General features: G+C 35.7%; 2 protein-coding genes across 3 annotated transcripts; both read right to left on the reverse strand.

The window, feature by feature from the left end:
* Positions 1-493: 493 nt before the first annotated feature.
* Positions 494-5,035, reverse strand: LOC105159377 (L-ascorbate oxidase homolog). The gene is made up of 8 exons (XM_088878508.1): positions 4,717-5,035; positions 4,522-4,631; positions 2,584-2,854; positions 2,162-2,264; positions 1,734-2,079; positions 1,289-1,654; positions 1,113-1,191; positions 494-999 (listed from the first exon to the last, which is right to left on the reverse strand). The coding sequence occupies exons 1-8, from the start codon at positions 4,837-4,839 to the stop codon at positions 787-789; spliced, it is 1,611 nt and encodes a 536-aa protein (XP_088734634.1). The 5' UTR covers positions 4,840-5,035; the 3' UTR covers positions 494-786.
* A 2,277-nt stretch (positions 5,036-7,312) lies between these two features.
* Positions 7,313-11,026, reverse strand: LOC105159378 (cytoplasmic tRNA 2-thiolation protein 1). 2 transcript variants are annotated; one of them, XR_847597.3, is made up of 11 exons: positions 10,843-11,026; positions 10,636-10,750; positions 10,334-10,476; positions 9,677-9,796; positions 9,194-9,306; positions 8,965-9,057; positions 8,797-8,837; positions 8,483-8,549; positions 8,292-8,403; positions 7,580-7,830; positions 7,313-7,482 (listed from the first exon to the last, which is right to left on the reverse strand). XR_847597.3 is itself a non-coding variant. In XM_011076426.3 (10 exons), exons 1-10 carry the CDS (start codon positions 10,951-10,953, stop codon positions 7,666-7,668), a joined length of 1,080 nt encoding a protein of 359 aa, XP_011074728.1. In that variant the 5' UTR covers positions 10,954-11,026; the 3' UTR covers positions 7,313-7,665. The 2 variants fall into 2 exon arrangements, 1 of the variants encoding a protein (XP_011074728.1); XM_011076426.3 differs by having other exon boundaries at positions 7,313-7,830.
* Between the last annotated feature and the right edge of the window lie 643 nt (positions 11,027-11,669).

Genomic DNA, 11,669 nt, shown 5'->3' on the forward strand with positions numbered 1-11,669 from the left:
TCAAACTTCAATTATTTTTACTTCTATTTTTCGTTTTCTAATGTTATGAAAAATAGGCAAAAGACCCCTTTATAAATTAATAAAATAGCAATTTATACCCCTATGTTTTATAAAATGTAGCTACTGATCTCCCTATATTTTTAAAATTGAAACAATTTACCCCTTAGGCAGAGAGGTTAATTACTTTATTTTTTAAAACACAGGGGATAAATTGCTATTTATTTTTCACAAAAGAGTAATTTATTCATTTTCAATATCACGTGTAGATAAATTACATTAAACCCTGTTTATATCATAAAAGCAATAGTTATTTGCAAAGAACCCTTAAACCATACCCATAGCATTTGGTATCATTTGATCCTCAGCTTTATCAAATTTAATTTTTTAAGTGTGATAAGGTAAATCCTAGAAAATGGAAAGCCTTGTTTTGTAAAATTCAGACATGAGTATGTTCATGAGAAGTATAGATCAGAAAAACAACTTACACTTAGTCTTGTATAATAATAGTAATGGTATCTATAATATCAAACGAGATACATTAACATCCAGTGGAATTTGAAAGAATGTGACCTTGAGCTAAGGTCATATAGCTGAAATAACCCAAGTACTATAATAGAATTACAAGCTCCTAAAATTTGCATACAGGTGCTGATTTAGCACCCCCAAGAATTTAAATCATCTGTCTAAGAGAAGAACAACAGAGCCTAGTCCTCAGTACAACCTCTCCATTCCTCCAGGCTGGGAAGAATTCTTGATGGCTAGCCATTGTTCACATGATTCGATAGCTTAAAGGGGACGTGTGCGACGTCCGCTTGCCCTGCCACAGAGAAGTGCGTTCTTCGGAATAGGGTACTCGTCTCTCAACGATGTGGATGTCGTGTAAACTCTTAGATAAAATTGCTGGCCGAGGTACTGTCTAGCCCAGAACTCTGACCTCAAGTTCCACATTCCCACATTGTCGAGAGCTACGTAGATGGCGCTCCATGACTTTGGATACACCTGCAAATACCAGAGAGAGATTCTCAAGTCACTTGTTTCAATCCAAGAACTTCAAGTTTCACATTATGTGACTCTTATATATCAATTTCTGAGCTAAGGCAGTTTGTTTTCACCTGTACTGTGCATCTAGAGACTGCATCACGAAGATTGTACTGGTTCCTGCTAGCCGAGGACCATTGCCCTCCATCCATTCTGATTCAGAGATCAGATGATCAGTATGGATGAAAAGATTTCATGTTACTGTATCAGTATATCCCTACACACACAAAAAGAATATGTTTGTGCTCACCCTACTACAAAGAATGAGTAGCCACTGAGGTGATAGCTCTGCACGATATCTTCATCATTTTCAAAAACAATCTCGATGAATGCTCTGTAGTCGGCACCCATGACGGATGTATCAAGGTATATTCCTCCACCTGTGGGAGCATCAGATATGCTCCCTACACGAAAAACTCCACTTATTTTGAAGTAGTCAGCAACTTTTAAAGGAGTGTCAGCTGGCACAAAGGAGACACTGTTGATTGCATATCTCTGTTTATTGTTGACCTGACCAGCAGAACTCGAAAGCCTAATAGTTCTTGTCGTGTTTATCATACCATAGTGGTAAGAACCCTGTGGGTTCGGCCTTGGTCCACTTGCTGTAAGATTAGTCCTGAAAATGCACAAGTTTTCAGTCTGGTCCAAAGTTTAAGCTTATCCGTGTTTTAGTGCACCAAGAAAGGAAAATATACCTGATGGAACGAGCCTGGTTAAGGGACCAATCGATTTCGGTGGTTGGTCCACCAGGCAGTGGTCCAGAGGCAGGGCGGTTAGAGTTTGCATAACGGAGAAAACCGGTGGTCGTAAGGACTGGAGTGGTGAAACGGCTTGAGACAACAATGTAGTAGTCCTGAGGCTGCTGATCAGCTGTTACAAGAACTGACATGCACTGGCCGACGTGAACATCAAGGGAGGAGTAGCTGATCTGCAGAGTGTGGGTGCCTTCGACTTCAACCACTTTCATCTTGTGGCCTTGGATGCGGATGTTGAGCGAGTTTTGCAATCCAACGTTGCATATTCTGAACCTGTAAGTCTTTCCTGTTGCAAATGATCACATATCGTTACGGTTTCAGGATTGCAAAGCATAATGATATTGTTAGGAATGTAGAGAAGAGAGAACCTTGTTGAATGGTGAAAGAGGTAGCATTAGGACCACGACCGTTGATAAGAATTCCATCAGGAAAAGGTAACTTGTTGCCTTTGTCAAGAATTGCTCTCAAGTCCTACGTAAATCAACACAAACTTGCATCACCAAAAACTCAAATGAGCGAATCGTGTGTCTTTCTTTAAATGGGCCCAAGATGAAAGCTGGACAGGGGAACATGCAGTCGTTAATGACCCAAAAAGGACAAAGATTCTAGTCAAAGAAGTAGTTATTTTGGGGCCACAATGTTGCCGACAGTCCAAAGAGTAAAGCCCATGAGCGGTCGGTTCAGACTTCAGATTGGCATTGGGTTTAAAAACATTTGAAATTTAAGATATATTTCATAACAAGATTTATTTTTTAAATTATTTTACCTATTAATATAAAGGAGGACTTACAGTGTGATTAGCAGTGTACCAATCTCCAATTAAGACAGTAAAATCATCAGCAGGAGGAGGGAAAGGGACAGGGATTAAGGGCCTGCTTAGGATCTTAATGCCTCCAAAACCACCAGCAGCCTTATGAAATCCCAATGACGGGAAGTAGAAGAAGCTCCCTATTTGATCCTTCATTTGAAGAATGTAGGTGAAGTTCTTGCCCGGAGGGATGGGGCATGTCGTCCCGTATACTCCGTCCTCGTACGAATTCCTCCTGTTCTGGATTCCGTTCCTGTAATAAATTTTTTAAAGGGAATTTATTATATTATAATTACATAATAAAATTTAATAATTAGCAATTATCAGAATCAGCATATCAAATAATTTGTGAGGTATTTATTGAATGTAGGTCATAATTAAAAGAAATCTACAATTTTTTAAATAATATTAATGTTTGTAATTGTATTAGATTTGGACATAACTGTAGCAATTATGGTGGGTTGGATTAAAATATGGTTTTTGCTAATAGGGAGGAGAGGACAAGAGTCAGTCTGAAAAGCATCTCAGTGAATTCAGACAAGTGTATGAGTGAAGACAACATGCGGTCAGGCTCAGCTTTCAGCCTCCTCCTGTCACGGATCCAATCAGGTTTGTTGGCCAAAAATTCTAATTCAAATTAAAGTTGATTAAATTTAAATTAATTATATAATATGTATAACATATTTATTATTATATAATTGATATATAATTAAAAAAATTAATCAACCATATAATATACTTGTTTTGTAATTAATTTATTCACAAATCAAACCACTGTCTTTCTTTGCTTATTTTTCCCTAACATAAACCAAATTATTTATTTCTTGTCATTAAACTTGAGACACATATTAATGAAAATATACATTATGCCGATATAATATAATAATTTTAAAAAAATTAATGAAATAGAAGCTAGTCTTCTCAAAACCGCGTAGGAATCAAAAACCAGAAGAAGATACGAAAAAACTCGCATCTCTTTTGACAAATGTGTTTCTGTAATCATTGGACAAAACTTGATTTGTGTTATATTGTTTTAGGAGAAAACAGTGATGATAGATCTTTTCGTCTCCAAGCAAAACTATACAGAAAAAAGAGGTACTTCCGGGCAAATTTTACAACCCGTGTGACTTCTTTTATGTTTTATTTTGGGCAATCCATATGGTCTCCTTTTCTCGTCACTTGGGTTTAAATCCGAGTAAACAACCAATTCATTTAAAGAGTTAAATGATTAAAATATAGAATCATTTAATATCGTCATGTTCAAATTGTGTATGTAAAATATTTATTTCATAAATAAAGGGCAATGAGATTTGAACTCAAAATCTTTTTATAAACTGATTCTAGTATCATATTGGACGGTGGTTTTATTAAAAAATTAAAATTATTAAAAAAGAAAAATTAAAATTAATAAAAGAAGACATGAAACCTCAAAAGCTGAAAACTCTAATAAAAAAATAAAACAAAAAATATTAATGGTATGAGATCTATATAATTGAAGTGAATTTAAATGAGTATGTGTTAGTAGGTGGAAATTTATTGCAATTTTAAATATTGCTATACTAACAAAGAATCGAGTCACCCTTCTCCTCCTCCTCGGCATTGGCATTATTGGAGTTCGTACTCCGGATCCATATCTTGTTAAATTTAGGACCATGACCCACGTGCACCTTTTCACTCCTAAGTTACTGCTAATTATTTTTAACAGTGGTAAGAATTAGATGAAACCATGAAAAACACAGAACCCATATGACTAAACCACGAGTTTCCACTAAAAACTCCGGAAAACAACGTTGGATTAATCGCTGATAATGTGAAAGTAAAGCATCAATGGTAGGTTAATCAGGGGCATCATTGCCATTTTGGGTGTTCATATTCTAATTAAGACATAATTAAAGATTGATGTAGATGTGTGTTTCTTACCAGTGAATGAGAAAAGGCTCGTCCAAGCTGTTGAACACATTGACAATGATGTTGTCGTTGGTGACGGAGTAGATGTCAGGCCCTGGAAATTGCCCATTTATCAAAATGCCCTGAGACAAACAGACCACAATCGGAACTCAGAAGATGTTGAGAATGGGTTGCTCAACACAGTGGAAAAAGTAGAAGAAAAAAGACCTGTTGGGGGACGCCGAGAGGGTAGATGGTACCATAAGTGACATTCCAGGTGAAGAATCTGTAGGGATCCTCCGCCGCAGCGACGGCGAGAACCACCAGCAGCACCGCTAACCTTAGCGGCATGTTTGGAAGTGGTGGGATAAAGGGGAAAAGTGTTTGTTTGTGGGAATGTGGGAGTCGGAAAAGAGACTGTGGTGTGTGTTTGGGGTGGAAAGTGAGCGAGGAGGGGGATGGTTTATTTAAACTTTTTCAAGTGCGGTACAGACTGCGGCTAAGCGTGTATGGGTGAAAGAGACCCTCCTCTAGCTGGAAATCAAGAGAGAGAGAGACTGTGTGTGTGTGAGAGAGAGAGAGAGAAACATATTAATGGTAAATTGAACTTAATGTGTGTGTTATGGGGGGAAAGATGATTAATTTTACTGTTGATATGACTATAGTCTATATAATTTAATATTTTTAGATTTAATTCAGATATTAAAACAAGTGATCAAAGATCACAAAAGTGGGAGTTCCCACATTTGTAATTACACATGCATTTTGTTGGTTGGGTGTATGATAAATATTCGATATTATTACCATAATAACTTTTTACCATGTTCAAGAATTGTCACGGATGGGGGGGAAGAGTAGGATATAATAGAAAATTGAAGTGAAAAAGAAAAGAGAGGTGTCGGTGGAAGTAGGAAATTGGGGGCAATGGGTTTTCCCACATGGGTTGTTTGTGTTTGATTTGAATAGGATGGATGGAGGGAAGTTTGTAAGATGAGTTATGAAAGAATGCCAAGGATTGTTTGAGGCATGGGATGTGTCTAGGTGTGCATGTGCATTGTGTTAATAAGTGTTAGTAGTACCGCGTCTTTTAGGTCCCACTATATACATTTTTATTCCAATTGAGTTTGGATGATTTTAAATTTATTATATAATAAATATAATACACTTATCACGTGATTGATATATAATTCAATAAAAATAATTAATCACATGATATTGTTATTTGTTTGATTGGACGAGACTTTATTTGGATAAAAAGAATTCAGTCACTGTTATGTTCTTGCTATTTCATATTTGCAATCCATATTTTTTTTCCTAAGATGAAGAAAAATAAAGAGATAGGTCCACCACTAGGGAAAAAAAAATGACTATTGGCTACGATTTTAATAGCTATAAATTAAAAATTATAATAAATAATATTTATTGACCATAGTTAAATGAAATCGATGCAAAAATATAAATTTTTCAGCATTAAATCAAGTATGGTAAACCAATTCATGCGTATGTCATTTACCAACTAACACTAGTGCAATGCAGTTTAAAATTTGGATGTATTTATATTTTTCATAATAATATCATGATTTTGAAACTCTCTTGTGGTGTGAGCGGATGATCAGGTAGTTGTAACTTTCCGTCTACGCAATAATCAGAACTCAAATTAAGTATTCTTACAATAACAAAAACGAGGATTACGGTATCATTAATTTTCCCATTTTTATATTACCCAAACAGAGTATTAATGTCTTAAACGGTAGCGCAATAAAGTAAATTATGAAGCAGATTAGCGTAAACTCGGTTTATAATCAATAACTCCAAAACAAAGCTGGATTCATAAATTTCATTGGACTCTCCCTATTTAAGAATAAATTAGTTATGGTTACATGGTCGGATAGGTTGAAATGTATGAACTCTCGACTACTGGAATCCATGTCACGTGCTTGAAGCAACCCAGAGCACGTGAAGGGATTTTGTCTTTAACTTTCAGAAAATCAATAAATATCAAATTTTTTCTATTGCAATTCATATTACATCTGCATGGACACAGATTTCGAGACACGCTCACAGCACTTGAATTCTGTTCTTATTTTCCACTATTATGTTTCTTAAATCATTTGAATTTTCTACAAAAATTGGAGTTAGCCCCTCATTCAAGCAATTTGGCAGTTACTTGTGATGTGGAATCCAGGCGTATAATGATAGGACACTTGAAGATCTGCCTATTAAGTATTTTTGTTTAAGGTCTATTTGGTTTGCTAAGGTCGGATTGGATTAGCTCAGCTCGATCCGATGATGTGGTTGTAAAAATATGAGTATTGGGTTCATCCTCAAGTGAGGAGCCTAGTTGGTAGGTTGGAGCAGAGGGGCAGGAGTGAAGTGTAAGCAAAGAAGCAGAGTGTAGGCTCCGCAGTTGGGAATCTACCAGTTTTTGGTTTTTCCAGTGCATCTTGTGGCGTGATTTCAGTTGCGATTGAATTCATATTGTGGAACCGTCGCGGAAATCCCGTATTTAATTTTTTTGGTCCACATCGAAATATCAAAAAATCAATAAATTTAATCTAAAAAGTAGCATTTGGCTGCTAGGTGGGACCTAAATGATGATTTTGCAATTAATACCATATCATCGTCATATGCTTTCCAGGAAGCATTCACACACAGCAAGTTGTTGTGAGCATTCCCCTGTAGCTCCGCTTGTTTCTCTGCCAGAAGTTGTCACTGTTGATAAACTAACCACTTTTCGTGGTAGGAAGTGTTAATTTTCATTTGTTGATAGGAGAAAGTTTCTATTTCCTTTATTTCTGGGGTGCAAACTGCAATTCATGCGAGCTAGACTGAAGAAATTCTAATCAAAGTTGCAATATTTTGGGCAAAGATATTCTAATCAAAGTTGCAATATAGAGACACCTAACTGTAGCCAGATAAATATCGTTTTAGCAAAAACCAACCTCACTCCTTCAGCTTGTAACTGGAAAGGGACTTCTTAAGCCGCCACAAGGCCTGCAGATGTTGTGCCCTCCACCATGAATTATGACTCATTGCAAAACCAGAAAGACTCTTACTTGCACAGGGAGGCCCAAAGAATTGTCGGACGTACCAATTATAACCTCTCTGAGGTCATATATACGTCTCAGAATGAGGATTTGATCCTTCCGCTGCTACCTGCTGAATTGCACACCTATATCAGAAGTCGAGGGTTCCACATTGCTTGCTTTGCAAACCCTTTGTTCCATTAGTTTCTTTCATATCCTTGTTGCTTTCATTGTTGAGACCTCGGGTACGCCCAATGCCCAGCTTAGGCAAACCCCGATTAAGGCCCTCCAGCAAAACACATGCTTTGCACCATTTCTGTAGATATTGAACATGTATAAGGGATACATGGTTTCATCAAGAAAACACAGATAATGACTAAACAAATCCTTTTCATAGCTTTCATCAATTTAATCAGAGCCAAATTAAAGAAATCAATGGACACAGTCACACGGAAACATATTTTTTTGATGCCAAAAAGATAACAATGGTCACTTATTCCCAATTTGAATGATGGGGAATCGTGCAGGATGGGTATATCATTATTACTTCAGTTGCAAAAAAGTATTATGATGACATGAAAGGCAATACAATTGCAGTAATTCAGATGCAGCACCATCTCAAATTTAATTCGTCCAGAAATGCGGATTGACAACATCATAACAGCAATCAGCAAATGATTTGAATTCTGCAACTCCTTTTGAGATTCTCAAAGAGAGAGCAATTTTTTTTTTTATCAAAGATTCTACATAATCCCTGCTCTGGAGAAGCATTCTCACCTGGCTGGAAATGTAGCCACATCTCTCGCAATTTCCCTGCTCTGGCATCTTTGTAGAAGTAGAGATCCTAAAGTCCTCCCCAGACTTTATTATGTCGAGTATAGCTCTTGGCCTACAATAACAAAACATGAAGAAAGGGGTTATACTGAAAGAAAAGAAGTAAAAATTGTGAAAACAGATGGTATCTAAACCTGATCCTTTCTAAATCTTTAATGAATTCCCTAGCGAAGCCACGATAAGCATTTGGGGAGTAAATGCCTGCAATGCAGAAGGCAACATAAACTCATGCAGGAGAGCAAGAAGAATGGAAATTGAAAAGTAGTAAAATATCCTCCTAGCTACTGGCAGGAGAGCAAGTCCTCTTTCTCAAATGGAAAAAAGCACACATCAGATAAGTGAGCAAAAACTTAAACGGGAGGCAAAAACATACCAAGACTGAAAAACTTCAAAAGATTTACAAACAAAAACAAGTGAAAGTAAAAGGAATACTGCAGTGAATACTTACACTCAGTAGAGAAGTAATCCAGCCTTTTGAAGTATGCATACGTGAAGATCAGGTTAAGGGCCCAACTTCAGAGCTATCAATTAACAAGTTAAACACACTAGAACCACTGGAGATATGGAAACAGCAAAGAAGATAAAACCATGAGACCATGTAATTCAACAAGGATATATCACAATTTCCTTCTCATAGGTGTACTTAAAAGGCTTGCATCTTGGAATTGGTCCATCTTCACCAGTGGTTATCGAGGTGCATCTGCTCAGCCTGCCATGTTAACAATTTGACTGATCAAACAAAACTCATGGAGAGAACATGAGACACTGAGGGAGCAAAACTAATTTCCAATTTTGACAACCCTACCCAAGCTCTCTTACAACTTACTATCAAAAGCTTAACATACCTGGCAATGTCACCTCTTAATATGTTCAAGAGGACTGTTTCGGCGATATCATCTGCGTTATGCCCAGTGACTAGCTTGTCTACTTTCAACAGTGCAGCACCCCGGTCAAGAGCCTAAACACAAAGTAGTATTGCCATTACTGATTTTGTATTACCAAATTCCCAATATGAGAATCAAAATCCAGCAAAACTTGACACAAATTGTTTAAAAATTACAACTGGAGTTTTAGCGGGCACAAACAACCAAAATTTAAACAAGTCCCAGATCAGCTGATGACTATAACCAGAAGTTCAGCTATATTCTTTTTGTTATTTAAAGCCTCATCACTTTCATTATTAGAAACAAAAAGTAACGTTTGGCTAGAAATAAATAAATGAATAACATTGAAACATAATATGCTATTAAGTTATTGCAAAGCCCAGAAAGAGAAGGCGATAGAACATATTCTTCAGCTAACAACTAAATATTGATGAACTTTATTACCTGACGGCGAAAAACACCACAAAATGTGCAGTTATTCTTCAGACCTATTAGCTTCACAATCTCATCCATTGTCCACCCATATAATTCTTTATATGAAACGACCTTAAGAGGTAGTCCATACTGTATAGGTATAAAAAACAGAAAATCCCATTAGGCTTGACCAGAAGTTGAAAAAAATTTGATCATGAAGAGAAGCATAGTGCATCAAGACTTTGAGAGGAAAAAAGCAGCTTAGCATTCAGGATATTCTAAAGCTTCTAGTAGCAAGCAAGTATCAACCTCAGGAATGGTAAATATGCATCTAAACATAACTCCATATAGAAACAAAATGCATCCAAGAATGGAACATTTCGAACAATTTCTAAACATAAAGAATGAAAGACAAAAATTGGTTTAGTAACGTGTGAACCTTAATTTTCAGTGCTACAAACATTATATAAAAGCACGGTGAGTGCATATGCGAAGGGCATTTCAGACACATCACATTAAGAGTTGCAGGCATGAATTTTCGAAGTGCAATAACAGCAACAAGCTTAGCCTATTCGCAATCCAATCACTGAAACTGTACGAGGCTAACAAGCTGTAGTTTTGAATTGTGCAAAACTTATGTTCAATGAAGCAAAAGACAAAAGGATCAAGCAAGCGGTCATAGCATACCTGGATTTCATTCCTCTTAACAGTTTCGAGTGAATCATCTCTGTAACCAGTTATCCCTTCATCAATCGAAAGCAGGAAAAGATCCAAACCATAACCGTGCCTAATGTTCAGTTCCGACAGCACATACGCAAGTACAGTAGAATCTAAAACAAACACATCAATTTGAAGTAAAATTAATTTCTCCAATCCACCGAGCTAATATATACTCAATTAACAATTCTACTTATATGCTGATATGAACGTACGATAAATGAAGCAAAATTTCAACTTATATACATAATTATACAGACGGATTTTGTAACCTTTTCCTCCAGAAGCTCCAATTGCAATGCGTTCGCCGGGCTTGAACAGATGATTATCTACAATTACTCTGTGAATTTCATCTTCAAAAACTGCATAGAAACACTCCTTGCATATCTTTTCCAAAGAGAAGAAGCAATATTCTTTCAGCAAAGACTTCCGGAAACAAAAACGGAAAAGAAAACTCATAAAGTAAAGGAAATACATACTTGTTCGAGGGTTTTGGGACGCTTAAGGGCGGGGCGTCTGTCATTACAGACGGTGCAAAACCTACCACCTCTAGGCTTCGCGGCCGTCGCGTCCACCACCTCCGACGCCATTGTAGAATAATTGGTCCTTCGCCGTTGTATTTTCAGGGGCTAAAGAATTTCATTTTAAGGAAGAGTTGTTTCCTACTGTTTTTTCTATTTATTTCAATATTCAATTTGTCTGTGATTTTATTTTCAGTTGTCAATCATAATTATGATTTTTCAATTTTGTTCAGATTTTTATGTGAAATATAAATATTTTGAAATTATTTAAAAATTATGATGTCAAATTAATATATTTTTGTATAAATATATATACTTTCCTTTTAATTATTGTTTTAAAAAGTGAAATTTGGGAATGAAAACACAAACAATTGCTTAAAAAATAGTGTAAATAGGTATTATATATTTGATTTTATTCGTTGGAAAATAAAATTAACTATTTATTATCAAATTATATCTTTTTTATATGTATTATATATACATATATATATTAACTTTTTTTGTAGTGGATTGAATTATATACATATATATATTAACTTTTTTTGTAGTGGATTGAATTATATATATTATTATATTTAAATTTGTAATCGTTCACAAAAGTTTTTCTCTTATTTTACAAATAACAATTATATAATTAATGATAATTTTATGCACATTAGTAATGTTCAATTCGGATTGATAAATTTAAATGGATTTTTTAATTATTGAATTTATCTTAATAATTTTATACTGTAAAGTTTTTAAAAAATTCTAAACTATTCCATATAATTATAGGGCATTTAGAG

This window comes from Sesamum indicum, linkage group LG3 (genome assembly GCF_026168435.1).
Source record: "Sesamum indicum cultivar Baizhima isolate 11 linkage group LG3, ASM2616843v1, whole genome shotgun sequence".
Taxonomy (NCBI): Eukaryota; Viridiplantae; Streptophyta; class Magnoliopsida; order Lamiales; family Pedaliaceae; genus Sesamum; species Sesamum indicum.

What these genes read in the sequence shown, in the direction of transcription:
- LOC105159377 (XM_088878508.1), bottom strand. Translation starts at nt 4,839, where the DNA reads ATGCCGCTAAGGTTAGCGGTGCTGCTGGTGGTTCTCGCCGTCGCTGCG. An exon ending in CTCTCGGCGTCCCCCAACAG is followed by an intron (nt 4,632 to 4,716) that starts GTCTTTTTTCTT and finishes TGTTTGTCTCAG; the next exon opens with GGCATTTTGATAAATGGGCA. An exon ending in GAGCCTTTTCTCATTCACTG is followed by an intron (nt 2,855 to 4,521) that starts GTAAGAAACACA and finishes AATTTATTACAG; the next exon opens with GAACGGAATCCAGAACAGGA.
- LOC105159378 (XM_011076426.3), bottom strand. Translation starts at nt 10,953, where the DNA reads ATGGCGTCGGAGGTGGTGGACGCGACGGCCGCGAAGCCTAGAGGTGGT. An exon ending in TTAAGAGGAATGAAATCCAG is followed by an intron (nt 9,797 to 10,333) that starts GTATGCTATGAC and finishes ATACCTATACAG; the next exon opens with TATGGACTACCTCTTAAGGT. An exon ending in AAAGATTTAGAAAGGATCAG is followed by an intron (nt 8,404 to 8,482) that starts GTTTAGATACCA and finishes TTGTTATTGTAG; the next exon opens with GCCAAGAGCTATACTCGACA.